At 39.0% G+C, this 25,782-nt stretch overlaps 2 protein-coding genes across 2 annotated transcripts in view; one reads left to right on the top strand and one right to left on the bottom strand.

Moving 5' to 3' along the window:
• hrasa (HRas proto-oncogene, GTPase a) overlaps positions 1-5,143 on the bottom strand; it is a 20,280-nt gene extending 15,137 nt beyond the window's left edge. The window contains exon 1 of the mRNA XM_036575775.1: positions 4,835-5,143. The gene's annotated coding sequence lies outside the window, so the exon portion shown is untranslated. The remainder of the gene's footprint in view (positions 1-4,834) is intronic.
• Positions 4,473-25,782, top strand: lrrc56 (leucine rich repeat containing 56). Its single transcript, XM_036575774.1, has 13 exons — positions 4,473-4,611; positions 6,843-7,018; positions 7,114-7,201; positions 7,705-7,765; positions 11,726-11,822; positions 13,193-13,390; positions 19,808-20,000; positions 20,620-20,814; positions 21,762-21,829; positions 22,431-22,576; positions 22,676-22,905; positions 23,951-24,287; positions 24,373-25,782. The coding sequence occupies exons 2-13, from the start codon at positions 6,863-6,865 to the stop codon at positions 24,545-24,547; spliced, it is 1,944 nt and encodes a 647-aa protein (XP_036431667.1). The 5' UTR covers positions 4,473-4,611; positions 6,843-6,862; the 3' UTR covers positions 24,548-25,782.

The following is a 25,782-nucleotide window of genomic DNA, read 5'->3' as shown; positions in this document are numbered from 1 at the left end:
CCAACATGACACTAGAGTAACTGCTGTACTTCTGATTCCTCTCATACCACTCGAGGAAACACCTAACTCGGTCAGCTGCATCAGGCAATGCCATGGTCTCGGGGCATGAAACAAGCCGTGGACCAGCTGGTACTGATAGTGTGGAAGACTGGAATATTTTCCAAATTACAAATTCTGACAGCCAAAAGCACAAGTGTATGAGACAAACAATCTGAGAAAGTTGACACAGCTTGCAGAAATTAAGAGAGGAAACAATATTTATGACCAAATTTTTGCCCATTTCACCCACTACTATTCTCAGGCATACAGTTCACTGAATGATTCAAACGCCAAAAATGAAAAAAAAATCTGAGTGTAGGGACTGACTGATTTATCGTTTGGCAAACAAAATATGCCAGTAATATAAAGTGAATTAAATATTATCTATTTGTGAAATTCTGCTGACTTCAATATTTGTAACAGGCTTATTTTAAACTGTAATGAGCACTCTGGCCTAACATGAGGAGAATCACTCATTTGTGAGGATTTAATGGTTATCAGCTCTTTAAAAACAGTATTTGTGACAAATTTCATGTATAGGTTGGGCCCTAGAGTAACACTGATCTGCTTCATTAAGAACGTCTGTTTTCCTCCTCTATACGATTGGACAGACAAATGCTACCCTTTCTATTTGTAGCTTATTTGAATATGGGTTGCAAGTAGCTTACTCTGAAATAAAAACATCAGACTAACCCATGCATCTCAACCAAAGCAGGTCACAGAACAGTCAGTGAGGATTAATAATACAAGCAAACAGATGGAAGTGAATGTGTTCCCTCTCTTAGTTGCCAGCACTTGTTCTTGTTGGGGCGTTTTGTCTGTTGATAGTGGCGCTGAGCGAGGGCTTGTGAGCCCATCGAATGTTCCCTAGTGTCTGTCTCTCTCTCTTATAATTAGTTACTGAGCACAGTCTGCCTTCAGAAAGATAATGAGCCCTCTAAGCACCAGTGATCTGTGTCTGAGACTAGCTGCCTTTTGCTGGGGAAATCAAAACATCAAAAGCTGAAGTTCCATTTTCAATATCAGTGATCGCGACAGTAATTTCGTATTGCCTTTAGTACCGTTTTTACATGGAAGGCAATTGACAGAAACCCTGGAATACTATCTGGGTCAATGTTCTTGAGTCAGAAAAAGCATTTCCATGCAAAGAGATTTTAAAGGAATACTACATCATTTTTTAATCTGGTCTTTGCCACATGTGTAGCATGAGGCTGATTAACATTATGAACAATAATATACCTGTACTTACATAAAACCTAGAAAAAGCACCTGAACACGTCCAATAGAAGTTAAAGCACCTGCCAGCAGGTGTCTATTGTAAGAGGGCTGAGCAATGGCTTTTGTGTTCTTTTATTAGGAGCCAGGAAACATTTTGAAATTACTGTCCACAGTAATCAACCATATGCTAGAGGTGTGGCAGAGAGACATTAGGCTAAAAATGTGGTTCCTTTAAGATACCCCCATCACAGCTTGTCACGATACAGATCTCACATCCAGAAAATCGGCTTGAGTTCCTGGCATTTTTTTGAGTTGCTGTTCTTAAGTGAAAAATGCTTAAAAGCCACAACCTTTGAAACAGATGTCCAAGCTTAAGAGCTACAAAGGATGAGTGTAAGAACAACTAAACCCACCCAATCCTTCAGCTCTGCTACTGCACCATGCCAGGGGCTGCATATAGCCTGTCACAGTGATCTGGGTAAATGAACAGCTCATTTTGAAACTCTATAGCCCCCCTGGACCCTGAGGGTAATCTTACATGACAGCGCACCGAAACTGTAAGTAGAAGAGTCCACAGACAAAACCAACGGCTGCACTTTACATACAACCACAAGGGCAACAAGGCCATTGTATGTATGAGAGACAAAAGACAGGGCGTCTATGACTATGAATGATCAAGTGGCAATAATTTTCCCCTTAAGAGGTGATTTCCTCTTCATATAGAAAGTCCATGAACTATTGTATTTACCCAGTAATACAGTGTAGAGTATGAACCCAGTGTGTAAGTGTATATATATATAAACTGTATTGCCCTATTTTGAAATCTTTTGTTCTTAAAATAAATTAGCATTTTCCTGCACCAAAGCAATCTGTGTAATGCATAATTAGAGCACTGTATTATCAAGACATTTTGAATACATAAAACATTTTGACCTCAGAATCAAAAGGTGGAAATGTGTGCGCCATTACACAACTAACTAATAATAAGCATTAATCTAGTTAACAGTAAATGGAAAATAGAAAACAGCCTTAAAGACTGAGAAATACAACACATTCTATTAGTTAAAGGATCCAATCTAGGCTAAGCTGTTAGCCTCCTACAGCGATAATTGATTTTCAATGGAGTGAAGATGGTAAAAGGAATCTCTCGAGGGAGGAGACGGAATCAAACACTGTGGAGCCATCAGAGAGGCAGGGCCAGACATCATCCCTCAAAATAACACTGACCTCTGAAGTGCGGTACTACAAAACTGTGCCCCACATTGCAGGCTCTACATGACAGGGCATTAGTTTGATTTCAAAAATAAGCTATTATAAAAGACTAACTGATATTACAGAAGCTGGCTCAGCTACTGCACAGACTGGCTTCTATATATAAAAAACGTGCTACTGATGCCAGTGCCATTACATAATGGCTACAAAACTGCTGCACTCCACCAAAACAATACACAGCATGCAGGCCGAGCAAATAGTTGGGAATACAGGGGTTGTGGGATTTGAGCTGATTTTCAGTCTACATTTACATTTGCATTTAGCAGACGCTCTTATCCAGAGAGACTTAAAATTTTATCATTTTACTCTGGTAATAAAAGGCAGTGTTAGGAGTCTTGCCCAAGGACTCTTACTGGTATACTGTAGGGTGCTTGCCCAGGCAGGGGACTGAACCGCAGTCTACAGCATAGAAGGCAGAGGTGTTACCCACTACACTATACCAACCACACTTACAGTTACAACGTAGTTATAAGGCAAATGAATTTACCACCTCTCTTTTTCCTTTATTACCAGACCCTTCTTGATTGTCTCATGTCCATAAGTGTGCCCTGACACTTTGAGGCTGCATTTTTAAGATAAGCCGCTCAGCTCAGTTGGAGGACTAGGATCTAGAATAGAGATTAATTATACTTACACCAAATGGTAATTAATGTAGACATGTAATCTTCGATTCTGTTAATATTTAAGTGAATATTGTCTCAAATATTTATAGTTTAATAATATCTACTTCTTTATTGGCATAAGAATACAAATGAAAGGTTAGTCTGTATGCAGGCAACCCCATTCCAGAAAAGTTCATATTACCGATAACACTGCGCTACTTGAAAAATTTAGTTTCATATTACATTAAATATTATGTTTAGTAAAGACACTACTAAAAAAAAACATTAATAAGAAAATAAAGATAAATTCAAATATTTCTCTACTGAAATTGTAAGGGAAGCCCCAATATGGGAACTGTGGGCTGATATCTGATAGTTTTCTGGTACGTATCTGCTGATACTGATGCCTGAACAATTATAGATTTTAGAAATTGAAACTAAATCCACTTGGGTTAGCACTACAAAGAAAAAGTAGAACATTTTTATAGAGTTACAAATGCAGCAAAATGAATAAAATGCATTTTAGCACAGCAGCATACACAAGTGTCGCCCAAACGTTCAGCTCTTCCCAAGTACAATAAATGTCAATCGCCAGACATCAAACCAGTCATCAAACTTTGGTTTGAAATATTAGTCAAATCTAAACATCTGTCTGGTCCTGAACACTTTATGTTCAGCAATCATACTCATATGATTCCCATATCATCGTCCATCCTTGGAAACCTGTAAACTCATCTGCCTTATAACTGAATATTAACTCATTTTTCATCATCATTTATCCAGCATTTGTCACAGCCTTAAATTAAAAACCTTTCTGCTGTCAGATGCGAGCAAGAAACACTACGAAAAGCAATACACTAATCCCACTCCCTACCAAGGTAACAAATAAACATGCTCATCCTCAGCACACAGGCTGCAGCTTCAAGAGGGTGGACAGCTGTGTTGATACGAAGTCTAAAACATCTGGTTTGATTCTGTATACATTCTATATAAATTTACAGAATGGGCTGCTCAGCTGAGAGGAGGTGAGAGGAGGAGGAAGCCACCACCACAGTGTGTATGAAGACTGTAGTGGTATGCAGCTTCCGCACTGCTCCCTCTTCACTCCAGTATGGTGGGGCGTCTCCTCTCCCTCTGCCTGTGAAGCCCACTCCCAGCTGTCACATGGAGCCAGCCCAAACTTCACTAATTCACTCTGCCTTCATTAACACGGCGGTACTTCATCTCCTAGCCCGGCACGTCTGTTCATTTCAGAAGTCTCAACCGCTTCTTCTCCCGTCACTGGGGACTCAGGCTGACTCGGAAGTTGTCGACAAACGCGCAGAATGTGTTTTTCTGTTCTGCCTCATTACAGCTGCGCTGTGGTCCGGACTAGCCCTCTCACTACGCCAGCGTCCCAGCCTGTTGCTCTAACTAACTGGTGTCCGTGTAAACAGAAATAGCTGTCACTCTTCATTCTGAGGGACACGAGTTAACAGCTGTAAAAAACACGAATGTTTCTCCTGAAATCTCTCTCTCTAGCTGACCGACCGAGCGAGCGAGCGACGCTGCCTGTGAGGAGCGTCTAGCTTTTCTAGCTTTCTGACTTGATTCAAAGAAAGCAGCCGTTTCCCGTTAGATGACGATAAACGAAACTCTGCTATAGCCGACATTTACGGACTCGTGGATATGAATTATTCCTGTTAATGATTCATCCTACTTACAACAAGCAGCGCTCCGATGTTCCCGCGGAGAGATTTCGGTCCACTTGATTACTCGGGCTAATGTTTCGGTGAAATTTCAGCGCAGGAAGGTGTTCTAACCGCAGACAGACAGACAGACAGAGAAACACCCCGCCGTTCGGTCGTACAGAGCCGAAAACAGCACTAAAGCAGGCAGCCCGCTCGGCTCTGGTCGATAGTCTGAATGTGGAGCTGGCTGTGGTCGCTGCTGTGTCTCAGACCACCACAAACAATGTGCTCCTCCGTCCGAGAGCAAAGGAGCGCTGCAGGCAGGCAGGCAGCAGCAGCAGCAGCCCACGCCCAGCCCCGCACGGCAGCGCCGCCCAGACCCACACAAGAGCCTCCAGTGGGGCTGCTGGGGGGCTGCAGCGGCTGACCACCGCCATAGCTCACATCATTGCTTTTTTGCGGGAACATCTCCAAATTTTGGAAAGCAGAAAGATGTATTAAGATGTAAATTCCATTCAAAAATATAAAAACATAATTTCTCCAGCAAGGATTCTAGCAATATTACAACTGAGTGCTGATTGGTTGGTGAGCTGATTTTTTTTTTTTGCTTTTAAGCATGTACAGGGCCAAATGTTACAACTCCAGTTAGAAGTGACATCTTCCAGTTACAACTTATTGCATCTTGTAGAAAAAACTAAAATATAAAAATTAAAATACTAAAATATAAAAATAAAAACTTAAAACAAATACAATACAATACGTAAATAAAACAAAGAGATAATAATATAAATATTGTTGTGCTCACCACTGTTAAAAGAGACACTGCTTTCACACAAGTCGTGGTGCTTTATTATCCAGCTGTTGTTGGCCACAGCCACGCTGTACATAAGTGAAGCTTTTCTTTGTCTGGTTTCTTAACCCAGCTCACGTCTCTCTTCCTCTCTCTCTCTCTCTCTCTCTCTCTCTCTCTCTCTCTCTCTCTCTCTCTTTCTCTCTCTCCACACACACATACACACACCACCCAGGGCGGTTCCTAGCCCCCACCTCTCCAGTCAGAGTCTATAGCAAAATGAACCAAGTGCAATAAGTGCTGGAAACACATAATCTAAAGCTAACATGTCAAAACTTTTCTTGTTTTCTTAATTAATTAATTAATTCATTCATTCATTCATTCATTCATTCATTCATTCATTCATTTTTAATTCCAAGCAGTATAAAAAAGGCTTTACAAATATTTTTTCTACAGCAACCTTAATAGACAGAGCAGCAACAATCAGTTCAATTAGTATTATACGATTCTTATTACACAAACCCAAAAAAATACAAACACAAATTGTACAAATTGTTAAGAAAAGAAAAGTGTAGGAAAATAAATTAATTAATTTTAAAAAAGTGAATCATTAATTTTCAAATTACACTTCATGAGCACAAATTTAGGGCATTTTTACCGCACACGGATTTTAAAGATTTGTAATAGAAAGGCGATTCATTTTTGAATGCTAACCAACCAGGGAAACGCACACGTCTGATAACAAACACTTGTAGTTCAAACTGAAAGAACGAAACGTCTGCTAACGGACTACAACTCCCAGCAGCCCCTCCTGTGCCGTATCCAGGAAGGAATGTTTCTGTTGTCAAGCAAACTTCTCTAGCTAGATTCTACAACATAGCCAGCTAGCTAATCACTCACCTGCTGGGAAAAAGTGGAAAAATGTTGTACAGACTTAATTCTGACAGTTTAATGGCGCTTGTAAGGTAAAGAATGTTATGTCTTATTGTAGAAAATCCGTAGAAACGCAATGGTTTTGTTGTCTAAGTCAGAGTACACTTTAAAAAGTTTAAATGTTGGATAATTTAACTTACATAAGAGTAAGTCCAAGTATGCAGTTAGTTAAGTAACGTTAACGTTAGCTAGATAGGTATGTAATGGGATAAACGGTTACATTGTACCTTTGGGAAATTGTCCACAAGATTTGGCTTGGAAATGATAAAAATGTATGCAGTTGTCAGTTCTTAACAAAATTGTGTCTGCCTTCTCCAGGTAGCTGGTGGCAAGAGAAGATGAGTTGTTCACAGAAACCACTTCCAGGTAGGCGGCCAGGTACAGCTCGTTCTTTTGTGACAGAGTTTGATGGATCTGGCCAAATAAACCCAAGCCCCGTCACTGCTGTGGACACAGACTTACTGGTTGAACTTTACCTTTCTCCAGAAAAGCTGGTAAGTTCCTTAAAAACTCAGACCTCATCTTCCTTTTACCATTAAAAATAAAAGTATAGTCCAATGTTAATATTTGTTTATTCATTGCCTCACAGAGGAGTCTGTCTGGATCTGATGATCTAGATCAAGTCACAACCCTAGAGATGTGTGTTGACACCCGGCAGAACACCTTAGGCAACTTTGGTAAGATTAACATTCACAGTCATCTTCAAACACTGTTTTATTCATTTTTAAAGCAGATTTCTGATATAATGTGAGGCATGAAGAAACTGAGATGAAATATATATTATGTACTGCATATCCAACTGTGGCCTGTATTACAAAGTTCATCAGTAGCCATTTGTTTTAATAAATTTTAAATTTCCATCAACACTGAATTTTTGCTCTGAGTCATGGTACAGCAGCAATGTCAGTCTTTGGTAGCATGGCCCTACTCTTCTGTTCTTCTCTCGTACTCATTTGTTCTTTATGGATTTCCTTTGACCCAAGAAAACCACGATTGCGCAACTTGCTCAGGCAGAGCGGAAGTTAATGAGGCCAGAAGTGAATCATGTCTCTTTAGAGATACTACTTGCTAATGATCAGGGTTTTATGAGATTGGGCGTGGTTGGAGGGAACCCAATGAAAGACCCAACTGATTTGCATCATCAGCTTCTGTGACATCTCATTCATTTGTCATGTTGCAGGTGTGTACTTGCCCAATCTTGTGCAGCTGAAAATGAACAACAGTTTGATCTTATCTGTGCGGTAAGGCTGTACTTTCCTTCTTGCTGTTACTACTAGAAATAACCTTTTGCTAAACATACCGTTTGCTGTCAATAATATTTCAGTAGTTTTTCTGGCGTACTCTGTATTTTTTTTTGTTCAGACAGCTTAAATGAAAGAAAAAATAGATGAAAATAAAAATCAGTATGTGGCCATGTGCATCTGCATGTATTCTTCTTGATCTTTTTGTGCTCTCTGTGTTAAAATATTATGAGCGATAAATTCTTTTATTAGACATTATTATTATACTTTTTATGTTTTAAAGGGCCTATATCCTACATTTTTATTGTATTTTATTTTCCACCTGAGATCCTCTTTTTTTAAAGTTTAACATTGGTTTTATGTACCAAAAACAGTCACAATTCACTTTAACATTTTCCAATCTCTCCTCATCTTATTTTTCAGACTGATATATGTAAACTACCTCTGTTCCCACTGCCCTATTTTGTGCCTCATACAAAAAGCGGTCTGAGCTGAAACACTCCTTATAACTTCAGTGTGGATGGTTCGTGCTAAACTGCTAAAATGAGCTGTTTGTGCAACTTAGTTTAAAAAAAAATGTAATGTAAACATACTGTAAAACACAAATATCATGCCGAGGCTTTTTTTTAAAGAAACATTGAGTCACTTTGCTGGAAAATATGAATATACATCATTTAGAAGATCAGAAGAATATATTAATTCTTAATTTCATCAAGCATGTAGTTGGTTTCAGCATTGCTTCGAAAGTGTTTTGCTGCCATCTCACAGGTGCTGTATTAAACTGCTTGCTGTTTTCAGGACATTTGCACATGCGCAGACTGAGAAAAATGAAAGAAATCAGAGTAAGAAATCAGAATATGCTGTTTACATGACTACTTGAGTAATCAGATAACTACTGAAATCCAATAATGATTATTGGTGTACATGTAAACGCACTCAATGTAAATCATCACTCTTCACTTTCAAAACATCAAGGGCAATTTGTTTGTCCATATCAAAACGGTATGTTTAGCAAAAGGTTGTTAATACCATTAAGCTTTAAAATCTTATTTAAAAAAAAAACAAAAACACTTTGGTTCCCTTCAGAATCTTTCGATGGAGTTTTTAAAAACAATCCATCAAGAGCTTTTTTTCTAAATAAAAGTTGGCCCATGAGGATGTTGCACTTTGTCACCCCAAGACAAAAAGTGTGGTCACCCCCTGGTCTGTGGCATCACAACGAAGAACGCTTTTTGGCACCTTGTTTATTCTGTGTAATTAAATCTGTAGTAACATCATTTCGTTTGTATAGTACAGCAAAATGAAAGTAATAGAAAATAATTAGACTGTTTATTTAGAATAAACCCTGATCACAATTTGGTTTAATATGAATAACTCTAAGTGCATTCAAGACGTCTTGGAGTGTGAAAGTAAAATATGGATGTGATTGAAATATCTATTAATCTCAGGTTATATCACATAGTGATTATATTAAAATTATATTAGAGTATATCACCTAAATGCAAAGAAAATGGAAGTGGACTGGAATTTTGCAGAGTGATGCCTCTTTCCTCAGTAGAACGCTGTGATCTGTTAAGTGGTACAGGTGCATGATCTCCAGTCCCCTGGAGATAAGCCTGAGCTGGAGTATAACACTCAGCCTTAGAGAACAGCAAAATCCCATTTCCTGAATGTGGTGATGTTGCATATTTAGAAGTTGACCCTATGTCTCAACGGACGGCTTTGTAGATCTGACCCATCTGGAGAACAGGTTCACTTGCCACTCACACATATGAAGAAAACATGTGTGAGAGAGTCTGAGAGGAAGAGAGAGAGAAAGGTGGACACTGGTATTAAACTCTGCACTACTGATCGTGATTATTTAAAGGGCCCGTGTCTTGGAGTATTGAACTTTCTATCTTTTTGTGCATTATGTTAAATTTCCTTGTTAAAAAGGCATGCTAAAATGTAGCGTTCGTCACCCTGAAAATCCTGAAATAGTCATTTTAAAAGTCATAGGTGTTGGATCAGATTCAAAGACGTCATATGTATTTACATATTAACTTTAAGGCACACACTCAAAAAGAAGCTCTGAGTCGATGTTTAGGGGTTAAATGCAAAATCAACATTATACTGATAAAGATATGATGACAACAGTAGTTAATACTTAACTTACATTCTCAGAAAACATTGCTAAGGCTTCACCAAGTTTTGACAGAGTTCTCTTTGAATATTCTTTGCACGCAATCATCAGATTCAGCTGCTCAGGGAGGGGGTCCGAAATGCAACAGACAATACTAAATGTTTTTCTGCATGTTACATGCAATTATATGCAGTTCACTCAATTACATGCCATTTGCACCAGAGAGGTCATTGAATCCCTAAAACTTAAACTGCATAGCTTGAAATAAAAGAGTTTGATGTAGTATGTAAACAGTTTCAAAAATTGTTTTTGTGATGCCACAAAAAATGACGCATTTCAGTATATCCACCTATTTAGCCTACAGCAGTTTATCTCTGTCCATTCATGTTGAAGTGATAAGGAATGTTTCAGCCAAGGCTACTTTCTGAATGAAGTACACTAAAGGACAGCCAAAGAATTCACATATATTTTTACATACATCAGTATTATTGGCACAGCTAGCATTTTTGAGTGTTATTAAATATGACAGCAACAATGAGATATCAGATCCCAGTCACAAGACGCACTCTGAACCAACACTTTATTAGGAGCACCTGTACACCTACTCAATCATGCAGTTATCTAATCAGCCAATCAAGTGGCAACAGTGCAGAGCTTAAGATCATATGGATACAGGCCAATAGCTTCAGGTAATGCTCACATCAACCTTCAGAATGGGGAAAAAATGTGATCTCAGTGATTGTGCCCGTGGCATGATTGTTGGTGACAGATGGATTGGTTTGTGAATTTCTATAACTGCTGAGCTCCTGGGATTTTCATGCACAGCTACAACTCTAGAGTCCGGAATAGTGCAATAAAGAAAAAAAAACATGCAATGAGTGGCAGTTCTCTGGTTGGAATCACCTTATTGATGAGAGATCACAGGGGAATGGCCAGACTAGGCTACGGTAACTAAGATAACCACTCTGTACAATTATGGTGAGCAGAAAAGCATCACAAAATGCACAGCACATCGAAACCTAAGGTGGATGGGCTACAACAGCAGACACGCTCACCAAAACTGGACAGTTGAAGACTGGAAAAATCTAGCTTGGTCTCATCAATCTCAACTGCTGCTGAGGCACACAGATGGTAGCATCACAATTTGGCACCAACAGCAGGCTGGTGAAGGTGGTGTAATGGGGTGGGGAATGTTTTCTTGGCACACTTTGGACCCATTAATACGTCGCTTGAGTAGCCTAGTATGAGTATTGTTGCTGACCATGTTCATCCCTTCATGGCCACAATTTACCCATGTTCTAATGGCTACTTTAAGCAAGATAATGCACTGTGTCACAAAGCAAAAGTCATCTCAAACTGGTTTCATGAACATGACAATGAGATCAGTGTTGTTCAGTGGCCATCCTAGATTTGAATTCAGTAGAACACCTTTTGGATATGTTAGGACGGGAGATTGGCAGCATGAAAGTGCACCTGAAAAATGTAAGAATTGCATGCAATCATGTCAACATGGACCAGAATATCGAAGGAATGTTTCCAAAATCTTGTGGAATCTATGCCGCAAATCACAGGGGTTAGGCAGTACATCGTATGATTTAGTCCGTTGTGTGTGGGCTCAATGGCGGAAGGGAGGAGAGGGAACAGACAGAGGGACAGGAATATTGGACAGCTCAAAGCTGACTGGGGACTTGAAAGACATGATAGCATTTCCTGCTCTGGGATGGTGGGGCGAACAGGGGAACGGAGAGGTCCAGCACGTGGTTGAGGGGAGAGTGCGAGGGCAGGCTGCAGGAGGAGCAGATGGGAGTGGTTGCTCATTGTTCACTGTGTTTCCTCAGGGATCTCGGAACCACTCTCTCCCACATCCAAGTGCTCTCTCTGGTTCGCTGTGGCCTGGCCGACTTGGACGGAATCCTTTCGCTCTCCTTACTTAAGGTAATCAGAAGCTTTCAGAGGCAGATGGGGTTGATTCATGTTATCTGAAAAGACGCAGTTGTTGATGTTCTTATGTCTTATTATTTTAACTTTTAACCCTTATAAGACCCAGTTATTGCAGGTGATTATTATTGCTTGACATCAAAGCAAACAGGAAAAACTGTTGCTACAGAACATAAATCAATTAAAAATGTAAGTCATTATGTAACACACTATATAATTAAATAAGTAATTACATAATTACAAGTGGATAGTATAGCACACTGAGAAAAAGTTACTTTAAATTTACTTGTTTAAAAAGTGTGCATCAATTCCACATGAATGAAATACATTACATCAACACAATTCTTTCCAAAAGTAAATAACATGAACAAAAGTTATTGTTCTTTCATGTAAATGTTGATGAATTTTTTTTTATCATGTGGAATCAATGTACACATTTGAATCATGTAAATTCAGAGCAAGCTTATTTTTTTGAGTGCAAAAGCAGATATAATAGAACGTTCCTTTGCCAGTTTCTTTATATAGAACAAACCATAATCTCTAAGTTCTACAGTCACTTGGCACCATATTTGTGCTTTTGCCTAATTGTAACTTGTTGGTCACGCATGCGATGACCAGTGACTGTAGAATTACAAAGAGTTTATGCTTTGTTCTTGGAGTGTCAAAACAGAAAAAAATGCTTAGAATTGAAATATCTATATTAGACATCTCAGGGTCTGCCACATAATGATATATCAGGATTATATCAGAGTGTATTGCATTCATCCAAATGGAATTGAAAGCGGGTGTTGGCAGTTTTCCCCTGCAGGGAGAGGCATCCTCTTACATCTCCTCTCTAATCGAATCCTGCATATTAATCCCTTAATTCCCAGGTTTATTACATCTTAAAGCTTACTATTCATTAAAAAACATGGAAAATAGTGCAAACCGATGGAGTTATGTTAGGTTATGAGAATGAGGCAGGGAAGAGTAGACCTATGAGGAGTTAAAACTTATTACTTAGTAACTACTTATTACTAATTATTACTTAGTAAGTAGCATCATTTAGTATGAAACCAGTAAGTAAGTTACGAGAATGAGAGACTAAAATATGGGCCTCATACGGGCCTTCGAACCTCTTAAATGGCAAGGACCTGTTGGCTGGTCCAAACTTCTACATTTCTATTACTTAAGAATAAGTTTGTATTGTAGTCCGTTTAGTTACTGAATCATAAGTCTTACGTAATAAGCCTGAGTTTGTAAGGAGTTAATCTGTACAGGTGGAATAGCAATAACTGTATTGTACCAGATAAAATACCAATTTTATAGTGATTATATCAAGAAGAAGCTCACTTGTGTGAGTTGAACATATTTTACTCTTTTCCCAGGAGCTGTATGTGGCCTACAACAATGTGTCGGATCTGAGCCAGATCAGCATGCTGGAACAGCTGGAAATGCTGGATCTTGAGGGCAACAGTGTGGATGACCTGGTCCAGGTGCAGTACCTGGGACTCTGTGGGCAGCTCAGAACCCTGTCCCTGGAGGGAAACCCTGTATGCACGTGCCCCCACCCAGGAACATCAGAGGTACAGGAAGAGCAAATTCACCATTGCTAGACATAAATATATGTTTAGAAATATATGTTATCCATGATATTTTGTGCTTTGCAATAAATAACCTGTTGACCTACAAAGACTACACATCATATCTGAAACGTCATTTACATGCTGGATGTTTTTGAACGTAATTCAGTACTGTTCATTTATACTTAGTGCACTGTAGCCGTGTTATTACTAAAGGCCCAGATAGCTCACATTAATAAGTAATCATCTGCGTGCATTACCCACAATAGAAACAGCTTAGTCATTCATGCCTTATTTATGACCAAATGTTCCTCGATATTACTGACTGCTGCTTGCAGCTTTGCCGTTTCAAGATGATTTGTGAGGATTTGTGGTGAAGAAGCACCAGATTGGGCAGAATGACAGTAAGAGAGAGTGTATGTTTGATAAGATTAACAGGCTTAGCTCCTCTCTGTGGTTGAGCTCAGTGACTTCAGACCGCAAGCTTAAGGCCGCTAGCCACTGCAAGCCTGCTGTTTTGATGCTAGAGCTGAAGCTAATTTCGCAACTGTGTCTTGCACAGATACTATACCACAGCAGTTATATAGCCATGACTGTCACCTCTGTCCAAATCCATAGAGAACCACAAAGCACTGTATGGTCATTTTATTGCTTAAAGCCCCAGGAAACCTAAATCTTTGTTTTCCCTTTTAAGTAGGTTAAGCCTGCTCTTGTGAGCACACAGGGATGTAGCTAGAACATTTAGAATGGGGTGGCCAAGTAAGACCCAGTGATTTTATTGGGGTTTCACACTGCTAGGGAAAAAAAATTAAATATTGTTATATGACATAATAATATGAAAAACTGGCTTTTCTCTGTACATAACTAGATCTGTCCATTATTTCCACATGAATAAAATAGTACGTCAATACAGCTCTTCCCAAAAGTAAACCTAAAGACAAATCTGCATTGATGTAACATATTTTTGTCACTTATGAGGAAATTATGTATTTGAATCAAATAAACTAAATGCATTGAGTTCGATCCCTGGTGATTCTACAGCCGTCCGTAGCCGGGAGTCCGAGAGAGCACAATTGGCCTCGCTCTCTCTGGGTGGGTGGGATGGCCCCTCCTTCTCCCCCCATCACTCAGCGCGATGCTGGTCAGCGCAGGCGTCTGTTAGCTGACGTAACAGATCTGGCGGTTGGCGCTTTCCTCCGAGCGCGTTCGGCTGTCCAGTGACGTTGCGTGAGCGGCAGTTCGAAAAGAAGCGGTGGTTGGCTTCACAGGTCTCGGAGGAAGCCTGCGTTAGCCTTCACCCTCCTAGCGTTGATAGCATCGTGTGATTGGGGGAGTCCTAACTAGCGGGTGGAATTGGAGACGACTAAATTGGGGAGAAAATCGGGTAAAAATTAAAAAAAAAAAAAAAAAACTAAATGCATTGCTTTTTTCATTGCACAATGTTAAGTTTAAGAAAAACATTTCATAGACAGGCCACAGAAGTTATTAATTTAGGCTGCCCTTGCTACAGGTTATACAAGAGTCTAATGATTAGAAAGCTAGCCAATCACCACTGTATAATGTGACTTACGGCACATGTACAAATTAACCTGTAAAATGTGAATGGTTAGCATAATAAATGATTATGGCTTACTAATTTTTGATAGTTAACTCAAACTACCATTGCATAGCCTACTTAATACTGTAGCTCAAAGAACAGCTCTGCTGAATGAACCCAGCACACATTCACTTGCCTGTTTGCGTATCACAGCAAGATACGCTGATGAATAAATGCAACATCATCATACTCTTGTAACAGATTGGCAACTACCCTGATGGCAGATTTTCACCATAAAGCATAACTGATGATAACTGACTGACTGCATGATAGCTGACTGTCTCACTTGGCTATGCCTCCACAGTATACACGTACAAAATGTATGAATAATTGAATAATTGAATAATTTTCTAGTGCCCACTAAATGGCCAATATATATTGCCTAAATTCTTCTTTAAGTGTAAACTGGGAAGTCCTAATCTTGGATAGTACTTATGTAAGCAGTCCCTTAACCAATCTTCCCACTCACACAGCTTTGACAAAATTGTGCTCATCTACAGTTTCTCTGTCTTTGACTCAGAAAGAATGTAAAAGATGATTTACTGAGAGAATGGTAACGCCGAGCAAAAGTTAAACCAGTAAGCATAACTGAGCTGTCAAGCAAGCTCATTTGTCTGCCTGACGTCCATCCGTTCATTAGTTTTTTCACCCTGACACACCAGCATTTCCTGGGTGCACATCCAGCAGTGAAGTGAATAAGAACATTTCCTTCTTTAGGATGTCGCCGTAAAAAAGCTGCAAACAAAAAAAAATACATTTATTTTTCTTCACCGTTTGAGCACAGCAGTTGTCCCTTACATAGTGTCAAAATTTCATGATGAATGGACCAATAGAAAAGATCCAAAGTTATTTACGAAAATTCTCATTACAGTAACTTACATCAAAAGTAAAGAATGTTTTTGCCTTTTCCTGTAAACTAACCTGGAGATTTTTACATTTATTTTTATTTACACTATATATAGTGCTTGTTTCATTCATTTACCCGCTTTCGCTGGTTTAGTTCTCCTTCAGTGGTAGAGCAGGCTGGGAGTGTTATACTTAGGTCTGTCAATCACACATGCTCATCAGAATATAAGGAACACAGTTCTCAGATAGGCCTGATCAGCAGTTTTTAAGCCATATTTTAGTATATTTCTGTTTTGTTTGGTTTATTCAAACTTTGCTGTGTGTTTAATGTACCATTTTATTAGTATACAGTTTTTTTTTTTTATCATGTTTACACTGTGTTACCTGGGACTGCTATGCTATCTCAAAGAGACAGCTGTGCGTTATGCTGTCTCCTGCGTGCCATGACAACATGCCTCATGCCTGGTGCGTGAATTTGCTCTCCGTCTCTGAAGTCTGACCTGGAAGGCCAGAGACATAATGGCTCCGCAGGTCACTGAAATGCAATTAGCCTCCTTTAAGACATGAAAGCTGCTGCCTAATGTTTGATCTCACCACACCAGGCTGCATCCATTAGAGAGATCATGGATGAAAATGTACAACACTAAAGACTTGTCATATACAGAAACATTGCACACCTAGACACCTTCTTTACCTGTTCATCAGCTTGTCTTGATGCTAACACTGTATTCACCTCAAGCCCACCCGATTCAATTCATATTCTCATTATTTTAGATTACTTCCAATAGTCTTTTAACACCAGTCATTGTTTTTCACTGGTTGATCTGAATGCTTCTGCTAATGATAAGGCTCACCTCATTATCACTGCAAAAATGATATCTTGGGAAGTGATATTTTCTTAAATATAGTTGATATGTATCTAATATTTCTTGTTTTGAGATTGTTCTAAGCTTATTATAAGTTTGTTTAACTTATTTCCAGGCATTTGTGAATTTATCTCACTACACTGACAGATAACTTGCTTAATCAAAGCATATTTCTGAAACAAGCAGAATTATGTAGTGAGATCATTTCATTTGATACTTAAAATAAATAAAAATGTCTGGAAATAAGTTAAATAATCTTATAATAAGCTTACAACAACCCCAAAATAAGAAAATAATGTGCTCACAGTTTCCCATGGCTTTTTAAATGTGGCACTATTGCTTTGCTAGTGCGTTTTGTCCATTACAGCTTCTTTGCAAACTAGAAACTACAGTCATATGGGAAGGTTTGGGCACCCGTGGTCAAGTTACATGTTTTGTTGTTTGAAAGTGAAAATAAGTTAACACATCCTCAAACACACTTCTAAACATTTTAATGCACACTTACTGTTTTTTGCTGAACTCATCAGATTGGGGAAATATTTAAACATAAACTGCAAAATTTGGGACATTTTACTTTATTAATTGTTATACTTTGTAAATAGATCTTATATAAATGTTATATAAATAGAAATTTTGCACAGTAATTTGGAGAAAATAACATATTTAAGCTTGTTAAGTTATTTTCACTTAAAGAAACAACAAAACATCTATTTTGACGAGGGGGCACCCAAACTTTTGCCTATGACTGTATACATATTTTAATTGTGGTGTTGTGATGTCCTTTTTTCTACCATGTTTCCCACCATTAAACCAGAGAATTTTCTTTTTTTCACCTTCAGACTGAAAAATACATTTGCCACGGATGGCAAATCAAAATATGAAATGAAAGGTTTTCTCTGTTTTTATTGCATGTGCTTTGTTAATGATACTGACATGAGATATGTGTTCATCATTAAGATAATGAAGATAATAATCTATGGTGTTGGTTTTCTGCACGTCAGAGTGAATATGTGCGACTGTGACTGCAAGACTCAATCTTTATTCGATTTCATTTCTTGCACTGGTTTCCTGGCACCCAGTAATCAGTTTATTTTCACTCACCACCAGGAATTATGAAACTGGGGCAAACCCGCAGCCAGGCCAGAGACTGCTGAATATGCATTAGCTCTTGTGTTGAATAAGGGATGTCCTCGTTTGCGTGTCTTTCTTTCATCCTCTCTTTCTTTCTGTCTCGCTCTCCCAATTGGTCATGGATGTGTGTTTGGTGCAGCTGTAGTGCTAGCTGATCATTTTCTCCCCATTCTTTCATTGGTTATAAAAGTGGGTCATACGTTTGCTTTGTTGGTTGCCCACCCTGTCAGGGGAAATGCTTTTTGTGTGCGTGCTGTATTCAACATATTTAACTTGAAATATGGGTAAGTGGAAACATGAAATCCATCTGATTTCCAGTTACTCATGTGTTTGCAGCTACTCATCTAAGCTCTTATTTACCTGTTGGAGTTTTGCTTTTGCACTCACCTGGAAGGCCATAGGCTCATAATCATATTTTTACAATGATGAAAACAGTCTCTAGACATGCACCTTTGTGTTCCAACTTATGTGTCATTCAGTCTGTGAGCATGTTTCTCAGAAGCACACTGGATTTTTTCCATTGGCATTTCTTTTCAGTCCAGTGTTAGGCTTAAGGGATAGGTTTGTTTTTTTAAACCCAGACTAAAATCGTGGCTTCTGAACATTTATAAGCATTGACATATATAGCAGTAAGGGGGCAATGTGTGTGATTATAATGAATTATTATTAGGGCTGCACTATAATATCGGAATCATATCAGTATCGGCAGATAATTGCCTAGGAAAAAATTGCCGTTGGACTGATGTTGAGATGTGGTCGATATTTTAAGCTGATATTTAATGATGCATTTATTGTACTCTGGAACAGGGAACACTGGGCACTAAAATGACTGGATTTTATTCATTTTACTGCATTTGTAACCCCATAGAACCAAAAGTTATATTTCTCCTTAAGCCTAATCCAAATGTGTAGTCACAATTTCGACATTTTAGAAATGTATCAGCTGGGGATGTGCATGAGTACTCATGTACCATTCGAGGTGCCAGTATTAGAACACTGAAATCACTATTCAGATACTCGTTATTTTTGCCTGTATTTGCTAGTAAGTCTGTAATACTATACTTATCTGAAACGCGAGTGCCTGAATTTGAGTGTGTTGCTGAGGAGGCAGAGAGAGATAGCACGGCAGAGATAGCACGGCAGTATCACTAACTAGATTACCTACTCTAAATAATACAAATAACATGTTGGCAAATCATCCAAGAAAATACCTTGTGTAGAATCAGTGTCCTCATCAGCATCAATCGTGACGCTGCTCATCTGAAGAGGCGCTACTCACTCAACACAAAAAACCTGCTTATGGCCCATTAGCTGTTTTAAAATGATAAAGCATGTTCCTCTGCGTGCTGCTATATTTTAGTGCAACATATTTTAGTGTTGTCACCTAAAGTAAGCCTACAGCCCTTATTTTCACAGCCAAAGTCTGTTTTTTAACTGGATATCTGTTCTTGAACTGTTAGAGATTTTTGAATATCAAAATCAGTCGGAATGCACATCCCTAGTATCACCATTGGCAGAAATGTATAGGAAAAATATGAGATGTCAGCATCAACACACAATTCCAATATCAGTGCATCCCTAATTGGACTCGTTAGTACCTGTCCAGGGTGTTTCCTGCCTTCCGCCCAATGACTGCTGGGATAGGCTCCAGCTCCCCCGTGACCCAGAAAGATAAGCAGCTTAGAAAATGTGTGTGTGTGTGGACTTGTTAGTGTCATCATCTCCTCATTAACTAGTGAACCTGTTTTTTAATCTATGTCCCACACCGAAAAATTCATGCATAGTTAAAATATTTGGAGAATTTCCAGATTAATCGAATACATTAACACAGTTTTGTCTTTCGGTTTACTTAACTTTGGCAATAATTGTGTTGATAAATATTTTACTCAAGTAGAAATAATGTACACATTTGAAGCAAGTAAATTTAATGCACTACTTTTTTTGTAACTTAGAGTCCAACTGAGTCTATTTGACTGACAGGTATCTGAGTACAACTATAGGTCTGCTGTGAGGAAGCTGATTCCACAGCTGCATTACCTGGATGATGCTCCAGCAGAGAATGAGGAGCTTTGCTGCTCCAGCACTACGACGGAGGACTGGACTCTGTTCAAAGAGTCCATTAAAGACAGTGCATCCATCACAGACAGTGCCAGCGACTGCCTGGAACTCATAGGTGTGGTTCAGATATAGAGCATTCAGGCAATTAAATGAATCAATGCAGTGATCAGTCAGCTGTTCATTAGTTAATTTTATATCTACTTTCCAAATCATTAGTTCATCAAATGCTCCTTTAAAAGGATAGTTTGGCAAGAAGTTTAATATACTGAATATTTTCCTCATTAAAATATAGCTAATCAGCCAAGGTATGTTCAGTGTTTTAAATTTGCTTCTTTAGTATTGCACTGGAGCTACAAGGCTAATGTAGCTGACAACTAATGGAAGCTTATTCCACCCCAAATAGCACTGTGCAAACATATGTCTGAATTATAGTTGCCATAAACCATGTTGAATTGATAAGTAGTCTCAAATAAACCTGCTTATGCAGTTTTGACACTGTTTAACTCAATTTTAGCAATATATGGACAAAAGTATGCAGCATAGCTAAAAACTGTAATAGCAGCCATGTTGAAGCCTGATTTTTGTCCACACTTTTGTCAATTTTTATAGATAACAGTATCATTTGGTGGAAAGATGTATAAATCAGATTTTTTGCCAAACTATTCCGTTAAAACAAAAGTTATAAATTTGTATGGAAGTCCAGGCTCAAATGCATCTTGTGTTTTGTAAAATAGAGGAGAGAGCCGCCTCTGTGTGTGGCTTTTCCCGCCCTTGCTCTGCCCAACGTCCAGGCACGAGTCTCAGCTTCAGTAGCCTCTCCAGTCGCCCTGCAACCGCTAGGCCTCCCTCATTGTCCACTAGCTCGAGACCTGGCTCAGCTGGCACTGATCCTGACACCCCTGACCATGAGACCAGTGACCTAACACATGGTAAGACCTCTGTGTAATGTTATATATCTAACACAGAGGTGTTCAGCACAGTCCAACACATTTTTTGTTTTTTACTGCTCAATATTGCCTCCCTGAGGTCAAATAAATAAAATCATGTTTATCATAGATAAGCTCCCGACTGTTATAATCATGGACACAATGAACATATCACTGCTGTCAAAAAAACAAAAGAAGTATCTCGATTCATTTTTGGACATAATTTTAGACAATAGAAAATCAGCTGCCCTTTACATTTTGTGAAAATTTCATGATAAATGTACCAATAGAAATGCTCCAGAATTGCTTGAAATAACATCTGTTTACATTAACTTACATTCAAAAGGAAAAACATATTTTCCTGTAAAGTTGCCATTTTGGAGATACTTGTTTTTCTTTGGACAGCAATGATATATGCATTAGTGCATAACTATGCAGTCATATGCATAAGTTTGAACACGTTTTATTGATTGATTATTGATGAGTGAAAATAAGTTAACACATCCTCTACAGAGAACACACTTCTGCACATTTTAATGCACGATTACTGTTTATTTGCTGAATTTAACATCTTTGGGAAAATAATAAAACATAAAATGTGGCCTGTGCAAAAGTTGTGGCACATTTTATATTTAATGTTTTATTTTTTTCCTACGTAAAACTCAGCAAATAAATAGAAATTGTACACTATAATTTGCAGACAAATGTCACATTTAAGTTCCCTGTAGAAGATGTGTTAACTTATTTTCACACAACATGTAATTTGACCAGGGGTGCCCAAACTTTTGCACCCAACTGTATGAATGATTCTAGCATTAAATGTCATTACAGTCCTTGCTTGACTCCAACCCTAAATTGTCCACTGGCTTATGTAAATGCAAATACATATTGATATTTCTATCTAGTACTCATCCAGAAGAAAGAATTCACTTTTGAATCTGTCTCCATAGGGGTAGGAAGGGTTCTCTTTTGTGGGAATCCACTTCAAGCCGTTCGAGCACGACGTCAGAAAATAAAGGTAGTGTTGGGTTCATTTGGCATTATTAATGACAGCAAGCACTAGGGAGCACTAGGGGGTGTTGGAAGTGGGATGAGAGTACATAAAGAAATTACATTGGCTGTGTGACAGTGGTGTCCATCCACCTTTATCCATAAAGGGCTGGTGTGGCAGCAGGTTTTCATTCCAGCAAAGCAGAAGAACACCTGATCAGTCGTTTGAAGACCGAGACCAGCTGACTAAACAAGAGGGATCAGGTGTGCTCCAGCTCTTTTGAATGAAAATCTGCAGCCACACTGGCCCTTAGCGGATAAGACTGGACACCCCTGCTGTATGAGGTATGCAACTGCAACGCTTTAAATAATGTTTTTATTCAGGCCAGTCCAGCTATTTTCAGTACTGCTATCTAACAGGCAGGGCTACCAGTACACGTGTTACCGGTAAATATATTATTAAATTAAGCCGCGCTACATTATATGATCATTAAAGCCTTTAAGGCTTATTGAATAGCAAAGGCTTTTTCCTACAGGCCAGTGTGGAAACAAAAAAGTGATGAAAAAAAAGATGGAAAAAGTGAGAATCTGAAAGAAACTGCTTAATTGTTTCCTGTTTCTTCATCTAGCTCCAAGTTGGCAGCTCCCACTCCAGGCCATGTACTCAGCTGGGTAGTTATGTTCCTGAACACACGTACGATGTAGAAGAGACAAGCAGTCAGGACCGCAGCAGCGTCTTTGCTGAACTCAGAGCCTGGAGAGAAGAGCACAGCAAGTACTGACTGAGGAAATCTGCTGTTTCAGGTTTACATTTAGTGCTACAAATGTTTAGCAAAGTGTGTATGTTGTTTACCATGTTTCTGTTACATCGTAGACGTCTTTTGGCCATTGAGAAAGATCGCCAGCCACAGGTTCTGAGAATCATCCATGGTGATGATGATGAAGAAGAAGAGGACGATGATGGCAGCAGTACTGAGTATGATGAAGGAGGCCACAAATACAACCCTATCAGTGATAGAGAAGAAGAAATAAAGGGGGGGAGAGAGAGTACTAGCCACAGATATATTGACTCTCCAGATTCCTCTTTCCAATCTCCTTCACCAGGTAGACGATTTTGTTTCTTCTTACGCATTACTGACCAAATTTACTCATTAAAGGAGTACTTCAGCAGTTTTCAACGTAATCTCTGTTTTCTGCATCTGTAGCATACAGTCAGTTACCACTGACAATAATTTCAAAGTGTTTCCCTGTCTTTAGACCAGAACAGAAACTTCATTGACTCAAAACACACTTATACTAGAAACCTTTGGGCAGTTCCAGAATTCTATTGGTAAGCATTCATGTGAAACATGTTTTTTTAGACTACTTTCATTAATTATTCATGAAAATATATAAAAAAAATCTTTGTAAAAACAGCGTTCAGAGATGAGTTTAGTTTTCTAGATGGAAGAATTTGTGGTGATTTTGTTACCAGTGTGGTGGTGTGGGTGGAGTTTTCACAGGTTCCTGCCTGACTGCATATGGACACCAGAAAACCTTACATAAATTAAAAGTAATCTGAATTGCTTTTTTTTACTCTGTAGCTCAAGTGTTCAAAAGTTGGATAAAACTTAATAAAAACAGCTTTGGTAGGACATGATTATCTCACCCTAAGGCAGGCATGTCAAACTGGGTACCTTTTGGGCCAAAGTGCTGCAGAGATTAGTGTTTACCCTCATCTAACCATTTGAATTCAGTTCATGAAGGCCTTGTTAATTAGCTGATGAGCTGAATCAGGTGTGTTTAATGAGGCAGTGTACTGAAGTCTGCAGTGTTTTGGCCCGAGAGGACTGGAGCATGATACATGTGCCCTAAGACCTGTATTACTGAAGTGCTTGTAGTTTCAAATTTGCATTATATTGTCATGTGTCAAATGTTTATCCATATAATTCAGCATCTGCCCGATGTTTTCTATCATTAGTGATCTTTCAGTGACTAGCTTTTCCATGCTTTTCTAATTACATGGAAACATGAATTGAAATAAAAAATAATTGGCTATTGTAAGCAATAGTAGCATGCAGATGCAGAGGTTAGGTTGAAAAGTAGTGAAGTATTTCTTTACAATATAGTGATTTGATACTCATGCACAACCTCCTTGTCTTTATATCAGATCTGTCTGAGCCAGGTGCTCTTTCCCCAGAGGTGTCCAGACTTTCTTCGTTATCAGACCACACCCCTTCTCCACCATCCAGAGACATGCCACCCACTAGTGGGGGGAGGATAGCAGAGATCCGGGCCCGTAGACTGAGAGTCAGTAATGCAAGTGTTGGTATACATAATCCTACAGGCGAATTCTTTTTACCAAATCCAACAGCAGCAAGAAGGGATGCAAACATTAAGGCTGTGAATGTGGAGACTGTGAAAACTCAACCTGTCCCACCTCAAATCCTCCGCAAGCCTCACAGACCAGACTCCAACCCTGTGATCTCCACTTTTAAGGAAACTTGGTATGTACCATTCGTATTTGTTTTTTTTACATTAGTGCTTTTCAGATGCCTTAATATAGTTTAATATGTAGCCTTTTGCTTTTAGTGCAGGACCACCTGAAGGAAATAGTTTGTCTATCAAAAAGCATGAGCAGATTGTACGCTCCCTGGTGCCCCAGAGGCCAACACCTACACGCCCTCATACAGCGAGAGCCGCTCTGCAGAGACTTCCTGGCCACCGAACTCTCCTCCCCGGCAGAGGGAGCCCCCACCTGGACTGAGGTCTTCTGCGCCGAGACACTGTGGGCTGATCTGTGGAGAACTGTCTCTTGAGGATGTGATGAGATTGCCCATCTGCTCATGGACCTTAAGAAAAAACATACAGACACATGCTCAATTAAGGAAAACTGAATAATGTTCTCTCTTAGTCAGTGAGAATCAATAACCATGCTGTTAGGATGATATGCCTTGGATAAGTGGACAAATTGAAAAAAACACTGTTTTTTCTTTGTTTTCTATTGAAATGTTGGTCTTTAGTCTTCAAACTAGTAAAATTTCCATAATTTTCAACATCCTAAAGATTACACTCTACAATTACCTTCATTTAGTTATTAAATAGCTGTAAAACATTTTGGGTTGGGTTCCCAGACAAGGATTAAGCCTAGTCCTGGACTATATTTCCCATTAACCAGAGAATGTCCGTCCAGAATGCTATGTGGTCCAAAACTTAATGAGATCTTAATCCTTGTTTGGGAAACCGACCTATTGTGTTACAAGTCCATCTACCTAACAGCCACAATTACCTTAAACCTGATATTGAAGAAATATTGTCTCTACCACTTGGGGGTGCTCTTTAAGTACCAACCAGCCTGTCTAAAAGGGCTTTTTACATACACCTAGTGCTGATACTGTCTGAAATTTGAAACGTTTCTCTCAATATCACCTATCTAAATGGAATTGTTATGCTTTTCATGTTTTGTTATCAGGAATGCTGTGAGATATTGCACATCTGTGCTATGACAGTCAATCAGAGAGATTTTTTGACAGTAAGTGAGATTTCATAACAGATGACAGTGAAACCCATGAACCCGGCAATTCACTCTGAAGTTGAACTTGTGTTTTGACTAGAACACTAGTGAGCCCTATCTTGTCTCCGCACGTGGACTTCCATGTCGACACCAGGTGAGAAGCTTCAGTGTTGCTTTTGGAATTTTGAGCAAGTCCAATCGTGTATGGCAGACCTCCGTGTGTGCGGAAAGGAATTTCAAATAGAGATGAAAGACACACTTTGCCGCATGTCACTCAAATATGCAGTTTTTAAATCCAGCCAATCTCAAAATACAAAGACAAAACACAGCAATTGTAGGCAAATAGCATTCAGTCAGTTATCTGTCAGTGGCGATATGAGTTGACATTATGATGTATCTTGTGCTGAAACTGCTTTGATAATCAGTTGGAAGATCAGTACATGTCAGAGAACACCCAAAGCACAATTTATATTGCTCAAATGCTTCTC

This window comes from Colossoma macropomum, unplaced genomic scaffold (genome assembly GCF_904425465.1).
Source record: "Colossoma macropomum unplaced genomic scaffold, Colossoma_macropomum, whole genome shotgun sequence".
Lineage (NCBI taxonomy): Eukaryota > Metazoa > Chordata > Actinopteri > Characiformes > Serrasalmidae > Colossoma > Colossoma macropomum.
Note: the sequence above shows the minus strand (reverse complement) of the source record. Positions and strands in the feature narration are given on the sequence as shown.

What these genes read in the sequence shown, in the direction of transcription:
- lrrc56 (XM_036575774.1), top strand. Translation starts at nt 6,863, where the DNA reads ATGAGTTGTTCACAGAAACCACTTCCAGGTAGGCGGCCAGGTACAGCT. An exon ending in CCCACCCAGGAACATCAGAG is followed by an intron (nt 13,391 to 19,807) that starts GTACAGGAAGAG and finishes TTTGACTGACAG; the next exon opens with GTATCTGAGTACAACTATAG. An exon ending in CACGACGTCAGAAAATAAAG is followed by an intron (nt 21,830 to 22,430) that starts GTAGTGTTGGGT and finishes TTCTTCATCTAG; the next exon opens with CTCCAAGTTGGCAGCTCCCA.